Here is a 27,402-nt window from a genome sequence, read left to right as displayed (position 1 = left end):
ACACCATGTAAACAATATGAAATACAAAAACCACATGATCATATCAATAGATGCTGAAAGTGCATTTGGTAAAGTACAGCACCCAATTATGATAAAACCACACAGCAAAGTGAGAGTAAAGAGAGGGTGCATACCTCAATATAATAATAACCATATATGAAAAACTTACATCTAACATCATATTCAATGAGAAAAAAACAAAGCTATCCCCCAAAGATGAGGCAAAAGGCAAAGGTATACAATTTGGCCACTTCTATTCAACATATTGCAAGTTCTATCTACAGCAATCAGACAAGAAAATAAATAAAAGGCATTCAAATTGGAAAGGAGGAAATAAATCTGTCACTGTTTACAGATGACAGGAAAATGTACATGGAAACCCTATAGACTTCACCAAAAAAACTGCTCGACCTCATAAATGAATTTTGCAAAATGGAAGGACACAAAGTCAACGTTTAGAAATTGAGGGCATTTTTGTACACCAAAAATGACATTTCAGAAACCGAAATAAGGAAAACATCCCATTTACTATATCAAGAAAAATAAAATACTTAGGAATATATTTAACCAAGGAGGTAAAAGACCTGTACTCAGAAAACTATACAACACTGAAGAAAGAAATTAAGGAAGACACAAATAAATGGAAGCATACACCATATTAATGGATTGGAAGAATTAACATCATTAAAATGTCCATACAACCAAAGCACTCTAAAGATTCAATGCAATCCCTATCAAAATACCAAACATATTCCATTGATATAGAACAAATATTTTAAAAATTTACATGAAATCATAAACGTATCCGAATAGCCTCAACAATTTGGAGAAAGAACAAAATAGAAGGGAGCACAATATCTGATATGAAACTAAATTACAAGGCCACTGTAATCAAAACGGTATTGTACTAGCATAAGAACTGATGCATAGAACAATGGAAGAGAATAGAGAGCCCCAAAATAAGTTCATGTCAATACAGTTAGTTAATATTTGACAAAGGGGGCAGAAGCATAAAATGGAGTAAAAATGGCCTCTTCAGCAAGTGCTGTAAGGAGATATAAAGAGCTACTTGTGAAAAAACGAAATTCAACAACCAACTTACACCACACAGAAAAATATACTCAAGATGGATAAAAGCCTTAATATATGTTGTGAAACCATAAAAGTCCTAGAGGAGAAAAGAGGCTTGAAATGTCAGATATCCCATGCATCAATATTTTCCCTAAATTCCCCCAGGTAAAGGGATATAAAAGAAAGAAAAAACAGGGGGAATCAATATGGTGGAGGAACAAATGGAAGACACACTGACCTCCTCCCAGGACCAACCTGGAATTACAACTGAATTGTGAAGAAGTCACCAGGAACAAACAACTGAACAATAGTGAGAGACGAGCCTTGTAACCATGGAGACAGAAGAATTGGCTTTAGCGCAACCTAACTGGTAAGGAGTGCTGTACAGACCTGAGAAGGCGGGCAGGGCGTGCATGGGCAGCACCACAAGGCTATTGAAACAGCCAGTTGGATCCCCCTGAGGAGAGCGGGGTCTAAACCAAAAGCAGGGATCTCTAGCCCACAGCACCAGAGCCCAAAAAGTGCACAGAAAACAGCCAGGTGCGAAAAGCGCAGGATTGCACTCTGCCAGAGACAGGCGGCTGGAGACACTAAGAACCATTTAAAGGGCCAACGCATACATTTTTATTTGCAGCCACTTGCCCTGGCCTCCGCAAAGGCAGGGGCAGAGTGGGCTACAGATGCCTGAGGAGACACTGTGGAAAGAGGCTTTGGGGAGAGAACTGAGAGAGTAACCAGCAGGATCTCGGTGCTGACTCATCCCCCATGCGGCAGAAGCCATCTTCCTTATGCTGAGACCACTCCCCCTGTGCAGCAGCAGCATCGGAGGACCCAATACCTTGCCCCCACATGGCATTCCATGCTGCCACCCAGTGCTCTCTGAGCAGCCTGCTGAGTGCAGAGCGGCAGCAACAGATAGTAGATCCCTGGCTAAAGCATGTGCAGAGAGGTCTGGAGACACTTGAGGAGGGACTGGGGATGGAGACTTTGGGGAGAGAACAGAGAATAGCCAGTGGAATCCCATTGTTGACTCCACGACTTACAGCAGCAGAGTGAGAGGACCCAATAACCCTGCACCCAGGAGGGACTCCGCTTTTCCCTGAGCTGTCTAAGGTGGCATGCTGAGTGCAGACTGACTGGAATAATAGCTGAAGTAGACAACTACAAACAGTAGATTCCTGTAAGTCTGGAACAAACTGCCTAACATCAGACAGGGATGACATCTGACATCAGCAGAGGCAGATCCAGAAAGTAAAAACAGCAGTCTCCTACCATAGAAGTTCACACCACAAAGTTAGAAAATCAAGACTGATCAAATTAAGAAGCTGAAGCAAAAAAGAAGAGTCTCACAAGTAAGGGGAAGACAAAGAAATGCCCAAAACTTGAAGGGAAAGGAGGAATCCCCAGGAAGAGAACTAAATGAAATAGAGGCAAGTAAACTACCAGATATTGAATTCAAAACAATGGCTCTAAGGAAGCTCAATGAGCTGAGCCAGCTCAAAATGGACTATGAGAAACTGCAGGGAAACTATTAAGAACTTCCTGCAAAATATACCAACCTGAAAAATGACATAGAAACTATCAAGAAAACACCAGAAGAAATGAAAAATAAAATTTCTGAATTGAAGAACACAGTAGAAGGAATCAAAAGCAGACTAGATAAAACAGAGGACTGAATCAGCAAGCCAGAGGACAAAGTAGAAAAAAAGATCCCAAAAAGAACAAGAAATGGAAAAAAAAGACTCGAAAAGAATGAAGAGGCATTTAGGGAAATGCAGGACAACCTGAATGGAATAATATCCACATAATAGGGAAACCAGAAGGAAAAGAGGAGGAAGGGATAGAGAACCTGTTTGAAAAAAGTAATGATGGAAAATTTCCCCAATTTGATAAGAGAAAAGGTCTCATGGGCCCAGGAAGCACAAAGGGTCCCATTCAAGAGGAACCCAATGAGGGCCACTCCAAGACACATCATCATTAAAATGGAAAATATCAAAGACAAAGAGAGAATCTTAAAGGCAGCAAGAGGAAAACAGCTAGTAACATACAAGGGAACCCCAATATAGCTAGCAGCTGATTTCTCAACAGAAACACTAAAAGCCAGAAGTGAATGGCAAGAAATATTCCATGTAATGGAAAGCAAAGTCCTACAACCAAGACTGCTTTACCCAGAAAGGCTCTCAATTATAATACAAGGAGAAATAAAGAGTTTCCCAGAAAAAAAGAAGGCAAAAAGAATACATTTACACCAAAACAGCACTACAAGATATGCTAAAGGGACTGGTTTAAGAAGATGTAGAAAAAGAGTGAGAGAGAGTAAAGAAAAAAGGTATATAGAGAAAAACTGAATAGGTTTCTATCAATAATAACTCTCAATGTAGGTGGACTAAATGACTCAATCAAAAGACACAGAAAACCTGATGGATAAGAAAACGTGACCCACACATATGTTGCCTACAAGAGACCCACCTCAGAACAAAGGAACTATTCACATTGAAAGTAAAGGGATGGAAAAAAATATTGCAAGCAAATGGGCAAGAAAAGAAACCATGGGTAGCAATACTTATATCACACAAAATGGATTTCAAAATACAGGCCATAAAAAGACCCCAAAGGTATACTTTATAATACTTAAAGAAAGAATATATCAAGAAAACATAAACATTGTAAACTTATATGTACCCAACATAGGAGAACTCAGATATATAAGGAAAATCTTGGAGGGCTTCAAAAAAGATACAGACAGCAACACATTGATAGTAGAGGATTTTAATACACCACTGTCAAAAATGGACAGATCTTCCAAACAAAACATCAACAAGGATATTGTGGAGCTGAATGATGCATTAAAGAAAATGGACTTAACTGACATATATAGAACCTTACATCCGAAAGAAGTGAAATGCACATTCTTTTCAAATGCGCATGGAATTTTTTCAAAGATAGACCACATGATAGGACACAAAGCAAGCCTCAGCTAATTCAGGAAAATTGAAATAATAGAAAAATTTTTTTCAGACCACAAGGGCTTGAAACTGGAAATCAATTCCAAAGAGAAACCTCAAAAACTTGCAAACTCATGGAGACTGAACAGCACACTATTAAACAATGAATGGAACAATAACGAGAAAAGAGAAGAAATCAAAAAGTTTCAGGAAAGAAATAAAAATGAACATAAACAGTCCAAAGCCTGTGGGACACAGCACAGTCAGGCCTGAGAGGGAAGTTCATGGCAATACAGGCCTACCTAAAAAAGATAGAAACACTTCAAATAAAAGACCTAACACAACTTCAAGAACTGGAGAAACAACAACAAATAAATACAAGAGCAAGTAGAAGAAAGGAAATAATAAAGATCAGAGCAGAACTGAATAACACAGAGATGAAAAGAACAATTTAAAGGATCAACCAATCCAGGAGCTGGTTCTTTGAAAGAGAAATAAAATCGACAAGCCTTTAAGCAGACTAATCGAGAAAAAAAGGGAGAGGATCCAAATAAATAATATCAGAAATGAAAGAGGAGAAATCACAAATGACACCACAGAAATACAAAGGAGTGTAAGAAATTACTAACCAATTATATGACAAGAAATTTGAAAACCTTGGTTAAATGGACAAATTTCTAGACAAGTATAATCTTCCAACACTGAATGAAGAAGCAGAAAGCCTAAATAGAACGATAACAGCTGGGGAATTTGAAGCAGTAATCAAAAAACTCCCTGCACACAAAAGCCCTGGGTCAGATGGTTCCCCAGGAGAATTTTACCAAACATTTAAGGAAGAGCTAACCCCTGAACTTCTCAGACTGTTCCAAAAAATACAAGAAGAGGGAAGACTCCCAGACTCTTTTCATGAGACCAGCATCACCCAAATCCCAAAAGCAGGTAAAGATCCTTCCAAGAAAGAAAACTAGAGGCCAATATCGCTGATGAACATAGACGCTAAAACCATCAACAAAATGTTGCCAAATTGCATCCAGCAATACATAAAAAAGATCATCCACCATGATCAAGTGGGATTCATCACAGCGATGCAGGGATAGTTCAATATATGTAAATAAATAAATAAATGTAATAGATTTCAAAAACAAAAGGAAGACAAAACCACATGATCATCTCAATAGATACAGAAACAGCATTCGATAAGGTACAGCACCCATTTATGATCAAAACACTCAGCAAAATGAAAATAAAGGGGGCATTCCTCAACGTAATAAAGGCCACATATGAAAAACCTACAGCTAACATCATACTCAAAGGGCAAAAACTAAAAGCTTTCCCACTAAGACCAGGAAGATAACAAGGATGTCTGCGTTCACCTCTTCTATTCAATATAGTGTTGTAAGTCCTAGCCACAGCAGTCAGACAAGAAAACGACATCCAAATAGGAAAGGAGGAAGTAAATATACCATTGTTTGCAGATGACATGATAGTGTACATAGAAAACCCTGTAGACTCCACCAAAAAACTACTCAACCTAATAAGTGAGTTTGGCAAAACAGCAGGAAAGAAAGTCAATATTCAGAAATCAAAGGCATTTTTGTACACCAGCAATGAAATAGAAGAAGAAGAAATCAGGGGGAAAAATACGGTTCAATATAGTATGAAGAAAAATAAATTACCTAGGAATAAATTTAACCAAGGAGGTAAAAGACCTGTACACACAAAACTATACAACACTGAAGAAAGAAATTAAGGAAGACACAAATAAATGGAAGCGTATACTGTGTTCATGGATTGGAAGAATTTACATCATCAAAATGTCCATATTACACAAAGCAATGTATAGATTCAATGCAATCCCTATTAAAATACCAATGATGTATTTCACAGAAATAGACAGACATTTCAAAAATTTATATGGAACCATAAAGGACCCCAAATAGCCGCAGCAATTTTGAGAAAGAAAAAAAAAGTAGGAGAGATCACAATACCAGACATCAAACTATATTACAAAGCCACTATACTCAAAATTATCTGATACTGGCACAAGAACAGACCCATAGACCAGTGGAACAGAATAGAAAGCCCAGAAATAAGCCCAGGTATATATGGGCAAATGATATTTGACAACGGGGGCAGAAGCATAAAGTGGAGTAAAAAATAACCTCTTCAACAAATGGTGTTGGGTGAACTGGATAGCTACAGGCAAAAAAAATGTAATTAGACTACCAACTGACACCATATACAAAATAAACTTGAGATGGATAAAAGACTTAAATATAAGTCACAACACCATAAAAGTCCTTGTGGAGAACATTGACAGGAAACTCTGAGATATCCCATGCAGCAATTTTTTCACCAATATGTCTCCTAAAGTAATGGACATAAAGGAAAGAATAAACAAGTAGGACTTCATCAAAATAAAAAGCTCCTGCACGGCTAAAGAAAGCATCAACATAATGAAAAGGGAGCCAACCGTATGGGAAAATATGTTTGCTAATGATACATCAGATAGAGGTTTGATCTCCAAAATGTAAAAAGAACTACACAACTCCACTCCAAGAAGTCAAATAATCCAAAAAAAAAAATGGGCAAAAGACTTGGGCGAACATTTTTCCAAGAAAGAGATACAGAGCATACAGAGGCATTTGAAAGGATGCTCAGCATCGCTAGCCATTAGAGAAATGCAAATTAAAACTACAATGAGATACCATTTCACACTGGTCAGAATGGCCATCATAAACAGATCATCAAATAACAGGTGCTGGCGAGGCTGTGGAGAAAAGGGAACACTAGTACACTGCTGGTGGGAATGCAGTCTGGTGCAGCCATTGTGAAAAGCAGTGTGGAATTTCCTCTAAAAGCTGAAAAGAGAACTGCCTTTTGATCCAGTGGTTCCCCTGCTTGGACTACACCCTAAGAATCCCAAAATGCCCATTCAAAAGAACCTATGTACCCCAATGTTCATAGCAGCACAATTTACAATAACCAAGTGTTGGAAGCAACCTAAACGCCCATCACTAGATGATTGGATCAAAAAATTATGGCACATTTACACAATGGAATACTACACAACAGAAAGAAAAAAAGTACTACACTTTGCACAGCATGGATGGAACTAGAGAACATTATCCTAAGCAAAATAAGCCAGGGGGCTAAAGACAAATACTATATGATCTCACCTATAAATGGAACCTAACCAACAAATCAAAGATGCAAGGAAAATACCAGTAATACTGAAAGAAAAAAAGAAACCAACAGAGGCAAGAGGGAAGGAAGGAGGGGTGGGTGGTGGAAAAGGAAGGGAAGGGGCAAGTCAAGGAACATATAGTGTGGACTCGACAAAACCAAAGTGGGGAATGATTGAGGGAGGGAGATGGGTTAGTGGGGCAGGAGAAAGTGGTGTGGAAAGGCAGAGACAAATGTATTTAAAAAAATAAATAAACCAAAATTAAAACAATAAATATATATTTGAAAAATACATAAATAAAGTTTTTTTGTTTTTTTAAGTAAAATTATAGGTCTAACAACCAAGTAGGAGAAATGTGCTAAATGTGCTTTATCTTCATCTACTCCAGATAGCAGAACCAGTATCTGGCTTACACACTTGTCCTATCTTATTTATAGCCCTTCCCTTATGTTATATTTGTACAGTGTACAACTCTTTCCTCCCAAAATTGGTCAGATGAGAGAAAAAAACAATCTGAGGCAACAGAGAGAAAGGGAAATAATTGGGTTTAAGCTATAGGAGATGGGTGGCCTCATTGTTCAAAAGTTCTCTCCTACAATTGAGAATACTCAAGGAAGATTAGACATTTCCCTTCTTACTCTGTTCTATCATTGTATCTTGGGGAAATATTCTGAAGTCTTCCAGTTATAGTCTAATCTATTCCCAGTTCACAATACTGAATTTCAGCCATTCTCAGTGAGAATTGGCAATCATTGAATAGTCCAGAGCTACTTCTGTCACTCCTAATATTTAAGAGGTCCCGCCATTAACATGCCAGTAAAAATTGCCAATACTTAACCTAAGTTCCTAACGGATGATGCAAACCAAATTACCCTTTTTTATATCCTCAGTGGAGAGTAGGAAGGGATACTGTTGATTTATATTTGGAAAATATTGCCTAGAAGAAAATGCTAATAGGATCTAAGATTTATTCAGAGGATGACAGATCATTTTTCCACAAGCATTTGAAATCCCTCTGTATATACGGTTGACAGAAACTGGTCACAGGACTCTGGGTAAAAATACATCAAGTGTGTGGAGAGAAATATTTAAGGAAGTGAATTTATGTCCACCCCTTGTGAGTTAGTAAGGCCAGATGAATCTGGCGAAGCCACTACTTCTTATAAGCTAACACAGTGAAAGAGACTCAGGAAAAGCACCACTAGCAAGCAGAAGCTCATTTAAGAAGTAAACTAATTTGAAAAATAGATGAACTGACACTGCCGTCCTGCTGGTCACCTTACCTAACTGAAATTGATTGGAGATATTCCCACATGTTTGCATTATCTCTGGGCTATTCCATCCTAAGGGGTATAACGCACAGCCTGAGCTTATCAGCAGCCCTGGAAAGAAAAACATACACATAGGTAGAAAAATATAATAGGTTTTCTGTCACCCCAGCATTCCCTCTGGATTAGCTCAGCTCAAATTCTGTCCCCTCTACTTAGTTTACCTCTCCCCTTTTCCCCCTAAATGTCTATAACACTACCAACTCAATAAGATTTGTTTGCCATGTCATAGGTGGTGAGTTGTTGTAAGTAGCAGAGGAGATGACTCATGAAGAAAAGTATTAGAAATTGAGTCAGGGCAATGTAATTTTTATAGCTGAAATGTTATTGACAATGACAAACTTAAGGTGGCCTCTCCAGTCAGACTTCTCTTCTATCTTGGTCTGATTTTAAAATAATCACAATATAGAGACTACAACTGTTTCCTAAAAATTCAGCCTTTTCTAAGAGTCAAGTAGGTCCCTAGTAGTTTAAAGTAGGTCATGATTTCTGTAACTTGGAGTCAGCTGCCAGACTGAGATCTGCAGAAAGCATACATGTTGCATAGGCTTCTAGTGAACAGGGCATGACACTCCCTCTTCCAGAAACACTTCTTCTAAGAAATTATTCCAAATCCATGCTAAACATGTCTCCTCTCTTTATCTTCCAGAAAATTCCACTGTTCCCCTTGCCTTCATCTCCATTTTGTTTAGATCATTTAGTCACTACAGGGAAACTTTGTGGGATCTTAGTGATAACCTTACCCATCCAAACATAAATACAAATATTCAAATTGCCAACACTGCCTTCTAAGGAAAACTGTTCTCATCTGCAACTCCTTCTACTGCCTAGGTTTACATTTTATAACATCTGACCTCCCCACACCACGCATTTGGTGACAGTGAATTGGACCTAACATTGTCATCTGACACAAAGAAATAAAATTTATTGGCTGGTAAGTAATGAGTGACATCATAACCTGGCTTGAAGACATGATCTGGGCCAGATTCTTGTTTCTGAAAGTTTTAATCAAGAAAAAAATGATATGCTGAGTTAGTTAGCAGATAGAAAAGAAGTTGAGAAAAAAAATACCAGAAGGTAGAATCAAGTCTGTCTCATGCTGAAGTGAAGCTTGACAGTTATGAGTAGACATAACTTTTGGGTAAGCTGAGAAAACTGGTAGAGGGAGAGAATACAGTATCATGAGGCAGATATACCATGAAGAAAAACTCTGCATGGCTAAAAAAAAATCAGCAAATGAAAAGGGAACTGACTGTATGGGAAAATATATTTGCCAATGATACCTCAGACAAGGGTGTAATCTCCAAAATACATAAAGAATTAACACAAATCCACAACGGGAAGACAAAGAACCCAATTAAAAAATGGGCAAAGGACCTGAACAGACACTTCTCCAATGAGGACATTCAGAGGGCCCAGAGACATATTAAAGGATGCTCAGCATCACTAGCCATCAGAGAGATGCAAATTAAAACCACAACGAGATACCTCTTCACACCGGTCAGAATGGTCATCATAAACAAATCAACAAACAACAAGGGTTGGCAAGTCTGTGGAGAAAAGGGAACCCTAGTACACTGTTGGTGGGAATGCAGACTGGTGCAGCCACTGTGGAAAACTGGAATTTCCTCAAAAAACTAAAAATGGAACTGCCTTTTGACCTGGCAATTCCAATGTTTGGGTTATACGCTAAGAATCCTGAAACATCAATTCAAAAGAATCTATGCACCCTAAATAACAAAGTGCTGGAAACAGCCTAAGTGCCCATCAGTAAATGGATGGATCAAAAAAACTGTGGCATATTTATACAATGAAATACTATGCAGCAGAAAGAAGGGACACCTACACTTCATGAGAACATGGATGGAACTAGAGAGTATTTTGCTAAGTGAAATAGGCCAGGTGGTGAAAGACAAATACCATATGATCTCACCCATAAGTGGGACCTAATCTACAAACAAACAAGTGAGCAAAATAGAACCAGAGACATGGACATAAAGAACAAACTAACAGTAACCAGAGGGGAGGAGCGGAGGCGATAACAGGGAAATGAAGGGGAAGGGTCATCAAGGAACATGTTTAAAGGACACATGGACAAAGACAACAGGGGGAGGATTAAATGTGGCAGGTGGGAGGTGGTAGGGCATGGGAGAGCAATGGGGGAAAAATAGACACAACTGTAATTGAACAACAATAAAAAAGAAAAAGAAAAACTCCATACTGCCCCTAAAAGAGCTAGAGAGAATTCAGTGCTTCCAAAGGGATTTTGTGTTCCACTTTCCTTATGTAATAATAAACTCCCTTTTCACTGAAACATCTCAAGTGAGTCTCCTAATTACAACAAAGAGAGCCTAATTACAAGAACACTATACTTGAGTCCTACACCAAAGGTCATTGGGTGGTCACCTGCCACAAATGTGGATGCAGAAACTAACACATAACACAGAACCTCTAGAGAGCAGATGTTTGATCAGTAATGAATGAATGGCATATTTATAGGTTTTGGAGCTTTGGGGCTCAGCAGGACAGTGAAAGGCAGACCACTCCAGGGATTGTTGACCTCACATTTATTTATTTTTCCTCAATGAAGAAAGTTCTATATGCACTCTGAAAAGCTAATAAGCCCATTTTGCCTTCATATGGACCCTTTTTGGAAGAAAATCCCAATGTACTCTCTAAGCATTTATGCAACATGGCAACCAACTTTTCATACTCAATGAGGCCAGAGAAAAAGACAAACTTTAAGAAATAGCAAGAAACATTTAAATAGAAAAATGGAGAGAACATTCTGACAGAGAGAGAGGGTTTAGAAACTAAAAAAAAAAAAATCAGTTAAGATTAGAAATTTTCAGTAGGATGCATTCTTATCTGTCTCATCATCTTAAAGGAAAAGGAACTGGTCATCCAAAGAATTTTCTAAGGTCTGGAATTCATCCAGTGACAATGGAACAACACTCCTGTTTGTTTTTTTGTTTGTTTGTTTGTTTGTTTGCTTTTTACCACAGGCAAACTGAAATCCTATAATATGAAGAAGTATGAGCCAGAGTGTATGAGCTCAGAGTTTGCACAATGGGTTAAGGACAGGATTGGAGATGAAACCTAAGCCTTTTCCTGTTTCCAGTAAATGACCTTTGATGGAGGAGTTAATAAAAAGTGAACTTTCTCACACAGACTAAGAAGAAAAGCACCCAAGTTTATAAAATAACAGATCAGCTTTCCAACCGCCGCATTCAGATGTCTGGGACTGGCATGAACTTCTGACTCCTCAAGGAGGAAGTAGTGCTGGCCAAATGCCTGTCTTGACATGGCAAGAGGAACCTTCCCCATTCTTCATTCCCCTTGCTTTTCAGACGTTATCATGCCAAGGAACTCAGGTCAGGGAATACCTCCTCAAAGAAACTTTTCCTTACTATTTCCAACCCCCAAGCAAAGTTACACATTCTCTCTCTCTCTTCCTATAGCAACCATTGCTTACGGCTGTGATTAAAATATCCTGTGATATATATCCTTCACAACTATTTATTATCTGCATTCATCAGTGCAGTGTATGGTTCTTGAAGGGAATGACAATATTTATCCTCAACTATGTATCCTTGGTACCTGGTATATAAGTGCTCAATAAATGCCACTGTTTTACCATGCACTCTGCCTACCTTACAAACAGCTTCTTTCACTTGCACTACCAAGTGGGAAGACTTCTTAAGGGATATCCATGACAGAGATGGAAAATCATCCAAAATGTCTGATACAACCATAGAACTTGAGAGTGGGAGAGGCCTTTGAAAATTAACTATGGTAATCCCTTCCCATTAAAGATATGAATTTTGAGACCCAGAGAGGGAAAGTGATTTACCCAAGGTCACATACTCACTGAAAACATTTTCCTCACTAATCACAAAGATCATCAACACTTAGAAGTTATGTACTTCGAGATGGAGAGGGCCCAGAGACATATGAAAGGATGTTCAGCATCACTAGCTATCAGAGAAATGCAAATTAAAACAACAATGAGATACCACTTCACACCAGTCAGAATGGCCATCATAAACAGATCAACAAACAATGGGTGCTGGCGAAGCTGTAGAGAGAAGAGAACACTTGTACACTGTTGGTGGGAATGTAAACTGGTGTAGCCACTGTGGAAAACACTGTAGAATTTCCTCAAAATACTAAAAATGGAACTGCCTTTTGACCCAGTGTTTCAACTTCTGAGATTATATCCTAAGAATCCCAAAACACCAATTCAAAAGAACCTTTGCACTCCAATGTTCATAGGAGCACAATTTACAATAGCCAAGTGCTAAAAGCAACCTAAGTACCTATCAATAAATGAGTGGATAAAAAACTATGGTACATTTACACAATGGAATACTATGCAGCAGAAAGAAAGAAAGGGCTACTACCCTTTGCAAAAGCATGAATGGAACTAGAGAACATTATGCTAAGTGAAATAAGCCAGGGGGCAAAAGACAAATACCATATGATATCATCTAAAAGTGGAACCTAATCAACAAGATAAACAAGCAAGGAAAATATAACCAGCACCACCGAAAGAAAAAAGAAACCAACAGAATCAAGAGGGAAGAAGGGAGGAGGATAACAGGGAAAGAGAAGGGGAGGGAAAGGTCAAGTCAAAGGAACACGTCAAAGGATCCATGGACAAAGCCAAAGTGGGAAAAGATTGAGGGAAAGAGGTGGGAGGGAGGAAGGGGAAAGTGGTTGTGGGAAAATGGAGACAAATGTATTTGAATAATAAAAATATATATTTTTTGTACTTCCAGAGACAGATAGCCAGAAATGACCCCATTCAGGCAACAATTTCTCTTGCAGGCAGTAGGATTATTACAGGCATTAGATCCTGAGAGACAGCACAACATTATGGCTTAAGAGAAAAATTCCTAAGAGAACAGGAGAGAGGCAAGATGGCAGAGGAGTGAATAGAAGTCACACTGACCTCCTCCCAGGAACAACCTGGAAATGCAACTACATTGTGGTGAAATTACCCAGAACAAGCAACTGAATAATAGCAAGAGAGAAGCCTTCTAACCTCAGACAGGCTGAAGAATCACCTTTAGCACAACCTGACTGCCATGTACCCTCGGCTCCAGCAAAGGATGGGGCTGAGTGATCTAGAGATGTCCAAGGAGAGACTGGGAACAGAGATTTTGGGGAGAAAACTGAGGGAAGAGCTGGCAGGACACAGGTGAGTACTCATCTCCCATAATGAAGCAGCCATCTTGTTCACGCAGACCACACCCCTTAGAGGCATCAGCCAGAGAGGAAACAATAGCCCCACCAGGACAGACTCTGCCCCACCCCATAGTGCACAAGCCTGACTACTGAGGACAGACAGACTAGATTAACAACTGAAGGAGACAGCCACAGACAGTAGATTCCAGGAAGTCTCAAACACACTGCCTAAGATCAGACAGGGTTAGCATTTGACATCACCAGAGGCAGATCCTGAAAGAAAAAATGAGCAAATACTAGAGGCTACCAAGAAGAAATCCACTGTGGTCTTCTCCATGATTTGCAGTATTTTCTTTACTACATATCATTTTAATGTTCATTTTGGTTTCATCAATTTGTGCATATTAAGTAATTAGATTCTACACTAATAGTTTATTTCTCTCCTTTCTTATATTAGTCTTAACCCCTTTACAGCCTCATTAATATTGGTTAATTTGCAGTTGATAATGGCATTATAAGGGGGAGTTATTTTTGCAGATCTGGGTTTGTTTCATGGGAGTTGTGGTTTTCTTCTCGCAGCACCTGCACAACAACACCCAAGTCACAGTGGGAAGAATGACCCTCAGTCAAAGAGCTGGAGGGAAGGACCCACCAAAGGATGACGAAACAAGAATCAAAACTCAATTACTTCCAGAGAGCCAACATAAATGGAATAAAAGTCATCCAAAGAGCATCAAGTTCAGTAGATCAGGGAATCTGAACCACTGAATCTCACAGATTGCCTCCCATAGAAGTACACACCGCAAAGTCAGGAAGTCAAGACAGATCAATTTAAGAAGCAGAAGCAAAGAAGGAGAGTCTCACAAAAAAATGGGAAAACGAAGCAACCCCCAATAGAAACGAAAGGAAAAATCCCCAGGAAAAGAACTAAGTGAAATACAGGCAAGTAAATTATCAGATATTGAGCTCAAAACAATGGATATAAGGAAGCTCAATGAGCTCACTGAGCTCAGGGAGGACGACAAAAAAAAAAAAAATACTACAGGGAAACTATGAGGAACTTACTGCAAACTATATCAGCATGAAAAAAATACCTATAAACTATCAACAAGTGGCAAGAGGAAATGAAGAATACCATTTCTGAATACTAGAACACAATAGAAGGAATCAAAAGCTAACTAGATGAAGCAGAGAATCAAATCAATGAGCTGGAGGACAAGGTAGAAAAACACTCACAGAAAGGGTAGAAAATGAAAAAAGATAAACACAAAGATGATGAGCTTTTTAGGGAAATGCAGAACAACCTCAAACATAATAATATCTGTATAAAAGGGATACCAGAAGGAGAAGAAGAGAAGGAAGGGATAGAAAACCTCTGAAAAAGAAACGATGGAAAATTTCCCTAATTTGAGGAGAGAAAAAGTCACACAAGTCCAGGAAGCACAGAGAGCCCAATTAAAGAGGAACTCAAAGAAGCCCACTCCAAGACGCATCAAAATTAAAATGGCAAATATCCAAATAGAGAATCTTAAAGGCAGCAAGTGAAAAACAGGCAGTAACATACAAGGGAGCCCTGATAAGGCTAGCAGCTGACTTCCCAAAGAAACACTACAAGCCAGAAGAGAACAGCAAGAAATATTTCAAGTAATGAAAAGCAAAGGCCTGCCACCAAGACTACTGTACCCACAGTACAAAGCGAAAAATGAAGAAGTTGCTATCAATAATAACTGTAAAGATAAATGGATTAAAATATCCAGTCAAAAGACATAGGGTAGCTGAATAGATAAGAAAACACGACCTGCACATATGCTGCCTACAAAAACCCACCACAGAACAAAGAACCTACACAGACTGAAAGCAAAGGGATGGAAAAAATATTCCAAGTAAATGTACAGGAAAAAAAAAAAAACACCCCAGCATAACCATACTTATATGACAAAATAGATTTCAAAAGAAAGGACATAAAAAATACACAGAAGGATGCTTAATAATACTCAGAAGAAGAATCCATCGAGAAAACATAAATATTGTAAACCTATATGGACCCAACATAGGAGCACCCAAATATATAAGGAAAATCTCAGAGGACTTCAAGAAAAATAGAGAGAGCAACACACTGAAAGTAAGGGATTTTAACATCCCACAGTTAACAACGGATAGATCTTCCAAAGAAAATATCAACAAGGATATTGGGGACCTGAGCAATGCCTTAAATTGAATGGACTTAACTGGCTATACATATAACCAGTTTCAAAGATGGACCACATGAAAGAACACATAAACAAGCCTCAAATATTTCAACAAAATCTATATCATAACAAGTATTATCTGGAACCACAAAGGCTTGAAACTAGAAACCAACCTCAAGGAAAAATCTCAAAAACATTCAAACTCATGAAAACTGAATGGCATGGTATTGAACAATGAATGGGTCAATAATGAGATCAAAGAGGAACTGAAAAAGTTTTTGGGAACAAATGAAAATGAATATACAAGAGTCCAAACCTATAGGACACAACAAAGGCAGTCCTGAGAGGGAAGTTCATTGCAAAGCAGCCCTACCTACAGAAGATGGAAACATTAAAAAAAATGACCTAACCAAATGGCTTCAAGAACTGGAGAAAGAACAACAAACAAAGCCCAGAGCAAGTAAAAGGAAGAAAATAAACAAGATCAGGGCAGAAATGAATGACATAGAAACTAAAAGAACAATTCAAAGGATCAACCAATCCAGCAGATGATTCTCTGAAAAGATAAACAAAATTGACAAGCCTTTAAGTAGACACATCAAAAAAAAAAAAAAAAAGGGAAAGGACCCAAATAAATAATATGAGAAATTGAAGAGGAGAAATAACCACTGATACCACAGCAATACAAAAGATTGTAAGAAATTACTATGAAAAATTATATGCCAACAAATTTGAAAACCTCAATGACATTGACAAATTTCTAGAAAAATATAACCTTCCAACACTGAATGAAGAAGAAACAGAAAGCCTGAACAAACCAGTAACAGTTGGTGAAATTGAAGAAGTAATAAAAAAACTCCCAGCACACAAAAGCTATGGACTGGACAGTTTCACAGGAGAGTTTTACAAAACATTTAAGGAAGAGCTAATCCCTCTCCTTCTCAGACTATTGGAAAAAATCCAAGAAGAAGGAAGTCTCCCAAACTCTTTTTTGAGGCCAGCATCATCCCAATCCCAAAACCAGATAAAGAACATACAAAGAAAGAAAACTACAGGCCAATATTGCTTATGAACATAGATACTAAAATCCTCAACAAAATATTGGCAAACTGCATCCAACAATACCTTGAAAGGATCATGCACCACGATCAAGTGTGTTTCATCCCAGTGATGCAAGGATGGTTCAATATACACAAATCAATAAATGTAATACATCACATAAACAAAAGGAAAGACAAAAGTCACATGGTCCTATTAATAGATGTGGGAAAAGCATTTGATATGTACAACACTCATTTATGGTAAAAACACTCAGCAGAGTAGAAGTAAAGGGAGCATAACTCAACATAATAAAGGCCATATATTAAAATCCTACAGCCAACCTCATACTCAATGGGCAAAAACTAAAAGCTTTCACACTAAGATCAGGAACAAGACAAGGATATCCACTTTCGCCATGTCTATTCAACGTAGTATTGGAAGTCCTAGCCACAGTGGTCAGACAAGAAAAAGAAATAAAAGACATCCAAATTGGAAAGGAGGAAGTAAAAATGTCATTGTTTGTAGATGACATCAGAGTATACATAGAAAACCCTATAGACTCCACCAAAAAACTACTCATCCTAATAAGTGAATTTGGCAAAACAGCAGGATACAAAGTCAATATTCTGAAATCAAAGGCATTTTTGTGCACCAATAATGAAATATCAGAATGAGAAATAAGGAAAAAATCCCATTTTCTATAGCAACAAGAAAAATATAGTATCTAAGAATAAACTTAACCAACGAGGTAAGAGATCTGTACTCAGAAAGTTACACAACACTGAAGAAAGAAATGAAGGAAGACACAAATAAATGGAAGCATATACCGTGTTCATGGATTGGAAGAATTAACATCTTCAAAATGTCCATACTACCCAAAGCAATGTATAGATTCAATGCAATCCCTATTAAAATATCAAGGGCATATTTCACAGATATACAACAAACAATTCAAAAATTTATATGGAACCATTAATGACCCTGAGTAGCTGTAACAGTTTTCAGAAAGAAGAACAAAGTAGGAGGGATTAGAATACCTGACATCAAAGTATATTCAAAGGCCACAGTAATAAAAAGAGTCTGGTACTGCCATGAAAACAGACACATAGAAAAATGGAACAGAATAGAGAGCTCAGAAATAAACCCATGTCTCTATGTTCAATTAATATAACAAAGGCGGAGAAGTTTAAAGTGGAATGCAAATAGCTTCTTCAACAAATGGTGTTGGAAGAGGTGGAGAGCTACATGCAAAAAAGTAAAATACAACAAGCAACTTACAACGTATACAAAAATGAACTCAAGATGGTTAAAAGACTTAAATATAAGTCACAACACCATAAAAGTCCTAGAGGAGAACATTGGCAGGAAACTCTCAGATATCCCATGCAGCAATTTTTTCACCGATATGTCTTCTAAAGTAAGGGATATAAAGGAAAGAATAAACAAGTGGGACCTCATCAAAATAGGAAACTTCATGGCTAAAGAAAACATCAGCAAAATGAAAAGGGAGCCAACTGAATAGGAAAATATATTTGCTAATGATACATCAGATAGAGGTCAGACTCCCAAATATATAAAAAACTTGCTTAACTCCACTCCAAGAAGACAAACGATCCAATCAAAAAATGGGCAAAAGACCTGGACAGATGCTTTTCCAAGGAAGAGATACTGAGAGCCCAGAGACATTTGAAAGGATGCTCAGCATCACTTGCCATCAGAGAAATGCAGATCAAAACCACAATGAGATACCACCTCACACTGGTCAGATGGCCATCATAAACAGATCAACAAACAACAGGTGCTGGCAAGGCTGTGGAGGAAAGGGAACACTAGTACACTGTTGGTGGGAATGCAGACTGGTGTAGCCATTGTGGGAAGCACAATGGAATTTCCTCAAAAAGCTGAAAACGGAACTTCTTTTAATCCAGTGATTCCCCTGCTGGGACTAGACCCTAAGGCTCCCAAAACGCCCATTCGAAAGAACCTATGCACCCCAATGTTCATAGCAGCACAATTTACAATAGCCAAGTGTTGGAAGCAACCTAAATGTCCATCAGTAGATGATTGGATCAAAAAATTATGGTACATTTACACAATGGAATACTATTCAACAGAAAGAAAAAAAAAGAACTATTACACTTCGGGACAGCATGGATGGAACTGGAGAGCATTATGCTAAGTGAAATAAGCCAGGGGGCGAAAGACAAATACCACATGATCTCACGTATAAGCAGAACCTAACCAACAAAACAAAGATGCAAGGAAAATAAGACCAGCAACACTGAAAGAAAAAGAAACCAACAGGGACAAGAGTGAAGGAGGGAGGGGTGGGTGGGGGAAAAGGAAGGGAAGGGGCAAGTCAAGGAACATATAGCAAGGAACCATGGACAAAGACAAAGTGGGGAAAGATTGAGGGAGGGAGAGGAGGGAGGGGGGAGGGGAAAGCAGTGGGGGGAAGGCAGAGACAAATGTATTTTGAAAAATAAATTAATTAAAAAAATATAAATAAATAAATAAAAAAGCTGAATAAGGCTCTATTCAAAAGCTGCCTGTTTGGAGTTGTTATCTTGCAGTGTTTCATAGGCACCAGACCAGATATCAGAAATCTCTGCCTAGAATGTATTCTGCCCCAGTGCATATGGCTCCATGCTGCTCTGCCAGACCTGCCTTACCATTTCTCCTATCTCCTATCCTTCATCCTGCCTTTTAGATAGGTGAACCCAATAGATTGTACACACACTTAATGAAGACATTGTACTTGTAACTTGAACAGCTGATTGCATTACTTTGTATCATAGCTGAAGAAAGATATCCTGGAAGACATATTTTAAAACACAAAGTCACAGAGAAATTTATTCTCCAATATATTTGTCTCCAGCAATTATCATCAATTTCAAATTGTGGAGAAGTGTTTCAAATAGCAACTCAGAAGTCATTTGCCAGTGCCAGACTCTGCCACCTTCTGGAAGAATGGGAGCTTATTAAAAATATAGATTTGGCCCTGACCATTGTGGTTCAGTAAGTTGGGCATCTTCCTGTGAAGTGAGGTGTTGCTGGTTCTATTCCCAGTTGGGGCACATGCCTGGATTGTGGGTTCAGTCCCTGGTGAGAGCACATGCAAGAGGCAGCCGATCAATGTTTATCTCTCACACCAAAGTTTCTCTCCCTCTTTTTCTCCTTCCCTTCTCATCTCTCTAAAAATAAACAAATAAAATATTTTTAAAATATATAAATTTGGAGTACTCACACACAGGTATTTAATTCAGTAACTGCAGCCCAGGCATATGCATTTCAAAAGCACTCTAGTAATCTGATGCATCTATCTGGTCCTAGTACCAACACTTAAGAAAAATACCATTGAATATATTAGGAGCATGGGGATATGGCAGCAGAGGATATGAGTTGAAACCCTGGCCTTGCACATATGAGCTATAGCCCTAGGCCCCACTTCTCTATGAATCATTACTAATTCAAGTTTTACAACCCTTCCAACCTCACATGCCTTTTGGAAAAGTCTGCCTCAACTGCATATGCTCAGCTTTACTATAGTATTTTACTTTAGTACTTTAGTACTTTAGGAAGGGAAAAAAAGCACATTAAATTGTGTTCCCATCCTCACTCTCTTTCTGCACACTTGCAGGTGACTACTTTGTTTCCCTTCCTCAATTTCTCCTTCCACAAGAATCTCCTTTCACAAAATGTACCAAATGTTCTCCCCAAACGTGATTGTTATTGTTTGAAATCACTTCTTTAACCAAGCAGAAGCCCAGAGTTGGACACTTCACTCAACTTGAGCAGCAACTTCAATGTCAATACAAACCCTCAGGAACACAATCTCAAATGGCACTTGGAACCCTACTTATAAAAGTGTAACTTTTGGGTGGGCACTCAGTTTGTTACACACCCCAACCTATCCACAAATATCTGTCCAAATATGGTTATTACTTTAAATTTACTACCCTGAGCAAAAGCATAATATGAGTTAATTTGTTATTAATTTGTTCATCTTATTGCTCCTTTAGCAACTTCAGCTCAAACACGGTGGAAAATTTATATCTGTCCTCCAGGTATATCTCAGCTTTCCCTTCCCAGGGAACTCCCCCACTCAACTCTCCCATTCTTTGGACCTAATATTTTCAGTCAGAGTTCACTTCTGCTAGGGATTTCTAAAGTAGATCAAGGGAGGCTTCACAAAGAAGTTGCATTTGACTTGGCCTTTGAGAGATGGGGAGATATTTAAATTCAAGCAGACATGGAAGAAAAGGGAACTACCTTTTAAAAGCAACATTATAACAAAGCTGAGCAGAGGTTCTCAAATTTAATGTGTAGTGGAATCTTCTGGGGAGTGATAAATAACAAATCCAAGACAGTAGTTAAGTTTGCTATAGGGACAAGAGAATATGATTAGGGTATGAAGGAAACTTCAATTGCCTCGATAATACTCTATTTCCTCAGCTGAGTTGTACATACATCAGAAATATTTCATACTATAGCTTCAAAAATAAATCAGTGTGTAAAACACAGAGTGATAAGCATCCGTTCTGATTCAGTAGTCTTAGAATGGCCCTAACGAGCACCCCAGGTAATAATTATACAAGTGGTTCCTGGACTGCTCTGAAAACCACTGTGATAGCATTTTTTTCTCCAAAAGGAAAAAGAAAAATCAATGGGACTAGTTCATAAAGCTCAGAGCTGAGAGTCAGAAACCCTGAACCATATTCTCTGCTTAATTTGTTATATGAGACCTTGCTAGCAGGTTAACTTCTTTGAATACCATTTTCCAAACAGAAAGCCATTTCTATAATCCTTGTTGAGCTTGGTGAGGATAAGTTAAATGATGACTGGTAAAACTTTTGAGGACTTTCCAAGAAATTAATAGTTTCCAGAGAAGATAATGGTCTTTTTAGAAAAACAGCACCCTTTCCTCAAATCAAGTTCTCAGTGATCTATTCCCAGTGACAGTTTTCATCCAGCTTGAAGCATGTAGCATTAAGATCATACATGGAGAAAAACATCAGTGCCTATCTAAGTGTATTACATTTTATGCCCTTGGTATTATAGGTATATTCAGAGTGGTGATTCTCATGTGGGTTGGGGAAAGGGAACGCACTATACACATTAAAACCACTAGGGAGATTTTTCAAAACACAAAGCCTTCCACTTGTTGCTGTGTATATCAGAATGGAAAGTTATTGAGTCTACATTTTTAAACACTCTAAGTTATTCTGATACATTCCCTACTCTATAAAGATTCTTGGTCTCCCTTGAGTAACCTGATCTAAGATCTTACACTTTTTCCTGCCAAGACAGTCCTTATATTTATTCCTCACCTATGTTTTTTTTATTTGTTTAGCTGTCACTGAAGATAAAGGATAATTCACATATATCTTGTATTGAATACACACACACACACGTGGTAATGTGAATAATGATCCAGTTCTCAGGGGCTGGGGGCCAGCTGGTTGGAAACCTTAGCATCCCCAGGGTTGAAATAATCTCCTGGCCAGATGTTTCCTTCACCGGTTGGAGCAGGGCATGAAGGTCCCAGTGGAAGGCTCTCTGAACCCTAAGCTTGTCCAGCTGAATCAGCCACAGGTGGAGTAAATGGGACCCAAGGGCCCCATCAGGTCACCTTGCTGAGTATGACTCAGTCAAGCAGATCTTTATTTCTTCCTGTCTCTTCCACTTCCCACCGCTCATCTCTGTGGGAAGCCGCTAAACTGGGGAACAAGAGTAAAGCAGGGGGAGAAGATAGTTCTTAATGGATACTCCATCTCTTCAGTGGTTTGGGGTCTGGCAGAGATAAACCAGTCCTGAGACAAATTGGCTCCTCCCCCTAATGTATTTCAGTTAATGCATTAGTGGCTGAGAACCAGCCAGGCCTGGAGCATCAATTCCCTTCAGCTGAACAATAAGTTTAAACTAAACTTCCACAGCTCTTTCTCTTGTTTCTTTTGTCCATGGTGCTCGAAATGCTGTTCAAGCTTGGCTGTCTGTCACTGGTAGATCCCATCTCTGAGGGGTCAGGCCTGAGATGCCTAAAGAGCTTTGGGTAATGATCATGTGCCAAAAGGACTCCTGGAAAATATGATATATCCAAGTAGTCTTCACCACTTCTTCACATTTGATGCAAACTTAACAGGCATAAACTTCTAAAATGGAAGTGGTAACAACTATTAGTTGATTGCTGTTACAGATATGGAAGCTGTGGAAATTTAGTTATTTGTCCAATATCATTCCCTTGCCCAGGAATAAACCTTATAACACAACTTGGGTTTTGACTCTTTCCATGACTACTATCAATGACATCTTATTCTCAAATATTAAAGGCCCTCCTCTAAGTGTAAATACTCTGATCATGTTCATATGTGCAAAGGTCAATGAAGAATAGAGAATGGCAGCAGCATATAAGATGAAAATGTCACTATTTTGACTTCCCCCTATGATACCTGCCACTCAGCCAAAGTCCTTCCCCACTCAGTCCATGTGAGTCTAAATCTCCATTATTTTCCCACATCTTCACTCAACAATTTTCTTTGAGTTTCTAGATCTAGGAAGCGTGTTCAACTAAAAAAAATATCATATGGAGAAGCATAAGGGTTTTTGTAAAATCCTCAACAAAGACCAAGATAGGAGGCAAGCTGGCAGTAGGAGCCACTGTTAATTCTTAGAGTCTAATGGAGGCTATTACTACTCAACTTATTTTTTACATTTTTTGATTGCTGTTCAATTACAGTTGTCCCCACTTTTTCCCCTTCTGATTCCTACCACTTAGCACTTCCTCACTCTCTGCCAAAAATTCTTAGAATTTCAAGTGAGGTTAATTTGTCACTCTCAAGGTGCAAGAGAAGTTAACACCCTTGAGTGGAAGCCTGTAAAGAAAAGAAAGGATGTAAATGAACCCAGCTCTTATTTGTCCATGTTATCCCAACATACACTAAACATTGCCTTAGCCATGTGTTCATTCTTTCTATAGTTATTAAAATCCTGTTCTGTGTCTGATAATTAGGTGAGCCTTGGAGCTATAAATATTAATTTCAAGGACCACCCTTCAGGTAAATGAAAGGTGAGACTACTTCAGGTTCCTTTGTGATATTCAGGAAACCCCTAAAGAGGGATTAAGTCATTGGCTTAGAATAGCCTTAATGACTGTTTCTACACCATGGCTTTCAAGGGGAAGAAAGAAACAATCTAATGACTTTCCAATGTGGCGAGAAAACCATTAGTAATGAAAGAGTAGAAAAATTCAGAGATAAGGGAAGCTAGAATTTTGGTTCAAACTTAAAACCTTCACAATGCATCTGAGGAAAGAGAGAATCTATAAACATCACCTTAACTGTAATTCAACAAACAGAATCTGGTGCTTTTCATAAGCAGGCCAGGAAACAGTGACACCTTAGCTCACAGGGTTTCTCAACTTTGGCACTATTGACATTTTGGACCAGATACATCTTTGTTTTGGAGAAAGGACAGGTGTCTTATTCTTGTGCACTGTGGGGTATTCAGTGGCATCCCTTGCTTCTACTTAGTGTATGCCAGTAACACCCTCCACAAATTGTGATAACCAAAAATGTCTCAAAAAGATTGCTAGATGTCCCCAGGGAGAGGAAGCAAAAAATCAGCCCCTATTGAGAACCACTGTCTTAGCTCATCACTGCTGCCTCACGCCAAGACCACCTGAACTCAGTCATTGGAGAGAATAAAGAAAATTGGGATCTAGGCTATCTTGCCAGTGAACACATTCAAGGAAAGGAAGTGAACAATGGAGAGGTTATTCTCATTTGCACATGGTCACAGGGCAACTTAGTGGAAGAGCCAGAAGTGGAATCCAAATTTCTTGGCTCCAGTTACCCACACTGTGTTGCTCATGGAGGTACTAATAATAATGAATTGAATAATGATTCTAAAACTTCATGAGTAACAACAACACACTTCAACCTATAGCTTCTATCAGCACTTTTTCCCAGTGCCTCATCCAGGTATAAAATATAGCTCACATATTCATACATATATTTGCCTCTCCATGTAAACTTGCTTCCCCCCCCCATATAATTCAAATTAAACTGCTCCCATTGCCTTCCTGCAGGCTGCAATTTTGCATTTGGTCTTTCTTAGCCCATTTATAGTGTTTGCATCCCAGTTTACCTACACTAATTTAGAGGGTTAGAGGATGGGACAGGGCCATAAGAAATCTGGATAGATTGTTAATGGCTACCAGACAGGGAGAGCCTTAGATGTGGGCCAAATAAGCAGTTATCTACAGTCTTTTATGTACCTAGCATTTCACTATTAAAGATGTATTTCTTTGGTGAAGACTTTATTAAACTCTTGTTAATAATTAGCATTTGTGTGTATGTGTTTATTACATCACTGTCCTCTGAGATCAGGGTTTTTAAAGGCCAAGTTCATTTCGAAACAGTAATACTATAATATAGGTTGCTGCCCATGGAAAGTAGACCTGGAAAATATTTTTGAATAAACACCTTGCAAGCAAAAGTGATGAAAATGGAGACTGGAAAAAAAATGTTATCAACTGCCTACTAACCAATTTTGCTGTGAATGCAACCCTGATATAGATTACAGTTTAGAGAGTCCTAGACTTTCAAAGGAGTCCTTTTTTTTATAGCCTTAGAGATGGACATAGTGGAGGGGTTGAGAGTGGATTTCCTATAAGGTAACACTTCCCACTTCCTCCCCACCCTCCTCAAAATTCCCCAACCTACTCAGTCTCAGCAGTATTGACTTACCTCCCACAAACTGTGCTGCTCCCATGCAACGTGCCATCATTCTGGAGATGAGCTCCTCCATGCAGCAGCCCAGGACTGCAGCTAATGCCACCAGGAGGAGGAGAGCACAGCCGGCACCTGTCACCACCGTGCACATCTGCCAGGCAAGGCTTGGGATGGCACTGAAGTTGGCATAGCGCCCACACTCTTCCACCATGATCAGACTGTTCCCCTCTCCCCGCACAGGGTAGTTGCACCTCCGGAACATGCTGAATGACACTGGCTTCCCCAGCTGGGATCCAAAGAGCCAGTAAGGCAGGAAGTAACTGGTAGAACTGGCCACAGCAGTAACAAGGGACAGGAAGGCCCAGAGGGTCCCCACCAGGGTCAGGCTGCTCTTCATGGTCTGGAGTTGCTCTGCAGGTATGAGGAGATGAGTTGGGTCACAACATCAGATACAAGAAGTTATCATGTAGACTCCATCAGACTATTTTTCATCTGGCTGGTCAGTCCTGGGACTCATTCATGGGCCACTTGGCCCTTGCTTCTGGGTAAGGTTATTCTCTCAAGGACCATTTGGGTCCTTATGATATTCTGCTTTCTAGCAGTTTTGCCATATTTGTTTTCTTCCATCTGATTTAGAGTTCTATAGTCTCTAGGTTGCAATGAAAAAAAAAAAACCCCACAGAACTGAATTAGTGACTTCTCTGCCAATTTAAATGCAGCCTGATCTGACAGCTTTTAATTCTTGACATCCAGCATGGAACAAGTGGCTAGAAGGAAGCTTGAATGAAACCCAGGCTACTCAGAAAGCATCCATCTTCCAGTGGAATGGCTCTGCTGGCTTAGAGGCTTGGAAAGAAGTGATATCTCAAGAGGGCCAGGAACCAAGTTCTTTTCAGTGAACAAAGAAAGAAAGAAGACAACTCACAGGGCCTGCCCCTAATACAAGGGAGAAGAGTGAAGAAGAGCTCACTATGGAGTTGAACTAGGTAAGATGTACAATACTGTATTCATGTTGGCTTTTCACAGGGTTATACCAGCCAGGTTGAAATAGCTGGAATAAAACAAGGGATGCCTAGTCTCATACTTTATGCTTATCATTGAATAAGTACCATTCCATCACTTTCTCCCAAAATTAAAATGTGAGCCAACTTTCTAACGAGTGAAAGGTGTTTAACTCTAGACTAGTTACTAAGAAAAGCTGCCTTTTCCTTTGATTAATATAATCAAAAAAGCTTCTCATATTTCTGTAATTTATCAGGTACCCCCTGTCTGACTGTATGAACATACATGTAGCTATAGGGACTTTCAAGATGTCTTTGGAACAAGTTATCTCAGATTCAAGATGCTGAGAGTCATTTTAGATCAAATCATCTTGGCTGAGTTCACAAATGGCTTTCACAGACCATTCTGTCAAAAATCAACCACTTTCCTCCCAACTCCATTAATCTGCCATTGCTTAATGGCCTGTTTCTCAATTAGAGCAGCCTGAGCCCACACTAATGACAGCACTGTGAATGTCTCCAGCAGGCAGATGGTGAAGTATGTTTCAAAAGCTTCTCGATTACTGGTTAAAGTTACAGGTGGTGGGAAAGGGGTCAAGGGAGGGAGATGGAAGACAAGAAAAGTAAAAGAACTGGCTATACAGGGTCAATCAGCGACAGTCAGGAGAAAGCAACAACTACATTCAGTGTCCCAGGGATCAGGCTCAGCTATGATCAC

At 39.0% G+C, this 27,402-nt stretch overlaps 1 protein-coding gene across 1 annotated transcript in view; it reads right to left on the bottom strand.

Annotated features, from left to right (window-relative positions):
* The window catches only part of LHFPL1 (LHFPL tetraspan subfamily member 1), a 78,339-nt gene extending 52,259 nt beyond the window's left edge, over positions 1-26,080 (bottom strand). Inside the window, exons 1-2 of the mRNA XM_054580414.1 lie at positions 25,699-26,080; positions 8,487-8,585 (exon numbers count right to left, since the gene is read on the bottom strand). Coding sequence (XP_054436389.1) covers positions 8,487-8,585; positions 25,699-26,080 — 481 coding nt within the window. The remainder of the gene's footprint in view (positions 1-8,486; positions 8,586-25,698) is intronic.
* Between the last annotated feature and the right edge of the window lie 1,322 nt (positions 26,081-27,402).

This window comes from Pteronotus mesoamericanus, unplaced genomic scaffold, assembly GCF_021234165.1.
Source record: "Pteronotus mesoamericanus isolate MK-2021 breed Mesoamerican mustached bat unplaced genomic scaffold, CSHL_Meso_final contig_58, whole genome shotgun sequence".
Taxonomy (NCBI): domain Eukaryota; kingdom Metazoa; phylum Chordata; class Mammalia; order Chiroptera; family Mormoopidae; genus Pteronotus; species Pteronotus mesoamericanus.
This window is presented reverse-complemented; position numbering and strand designations above follow the sequence as displayed.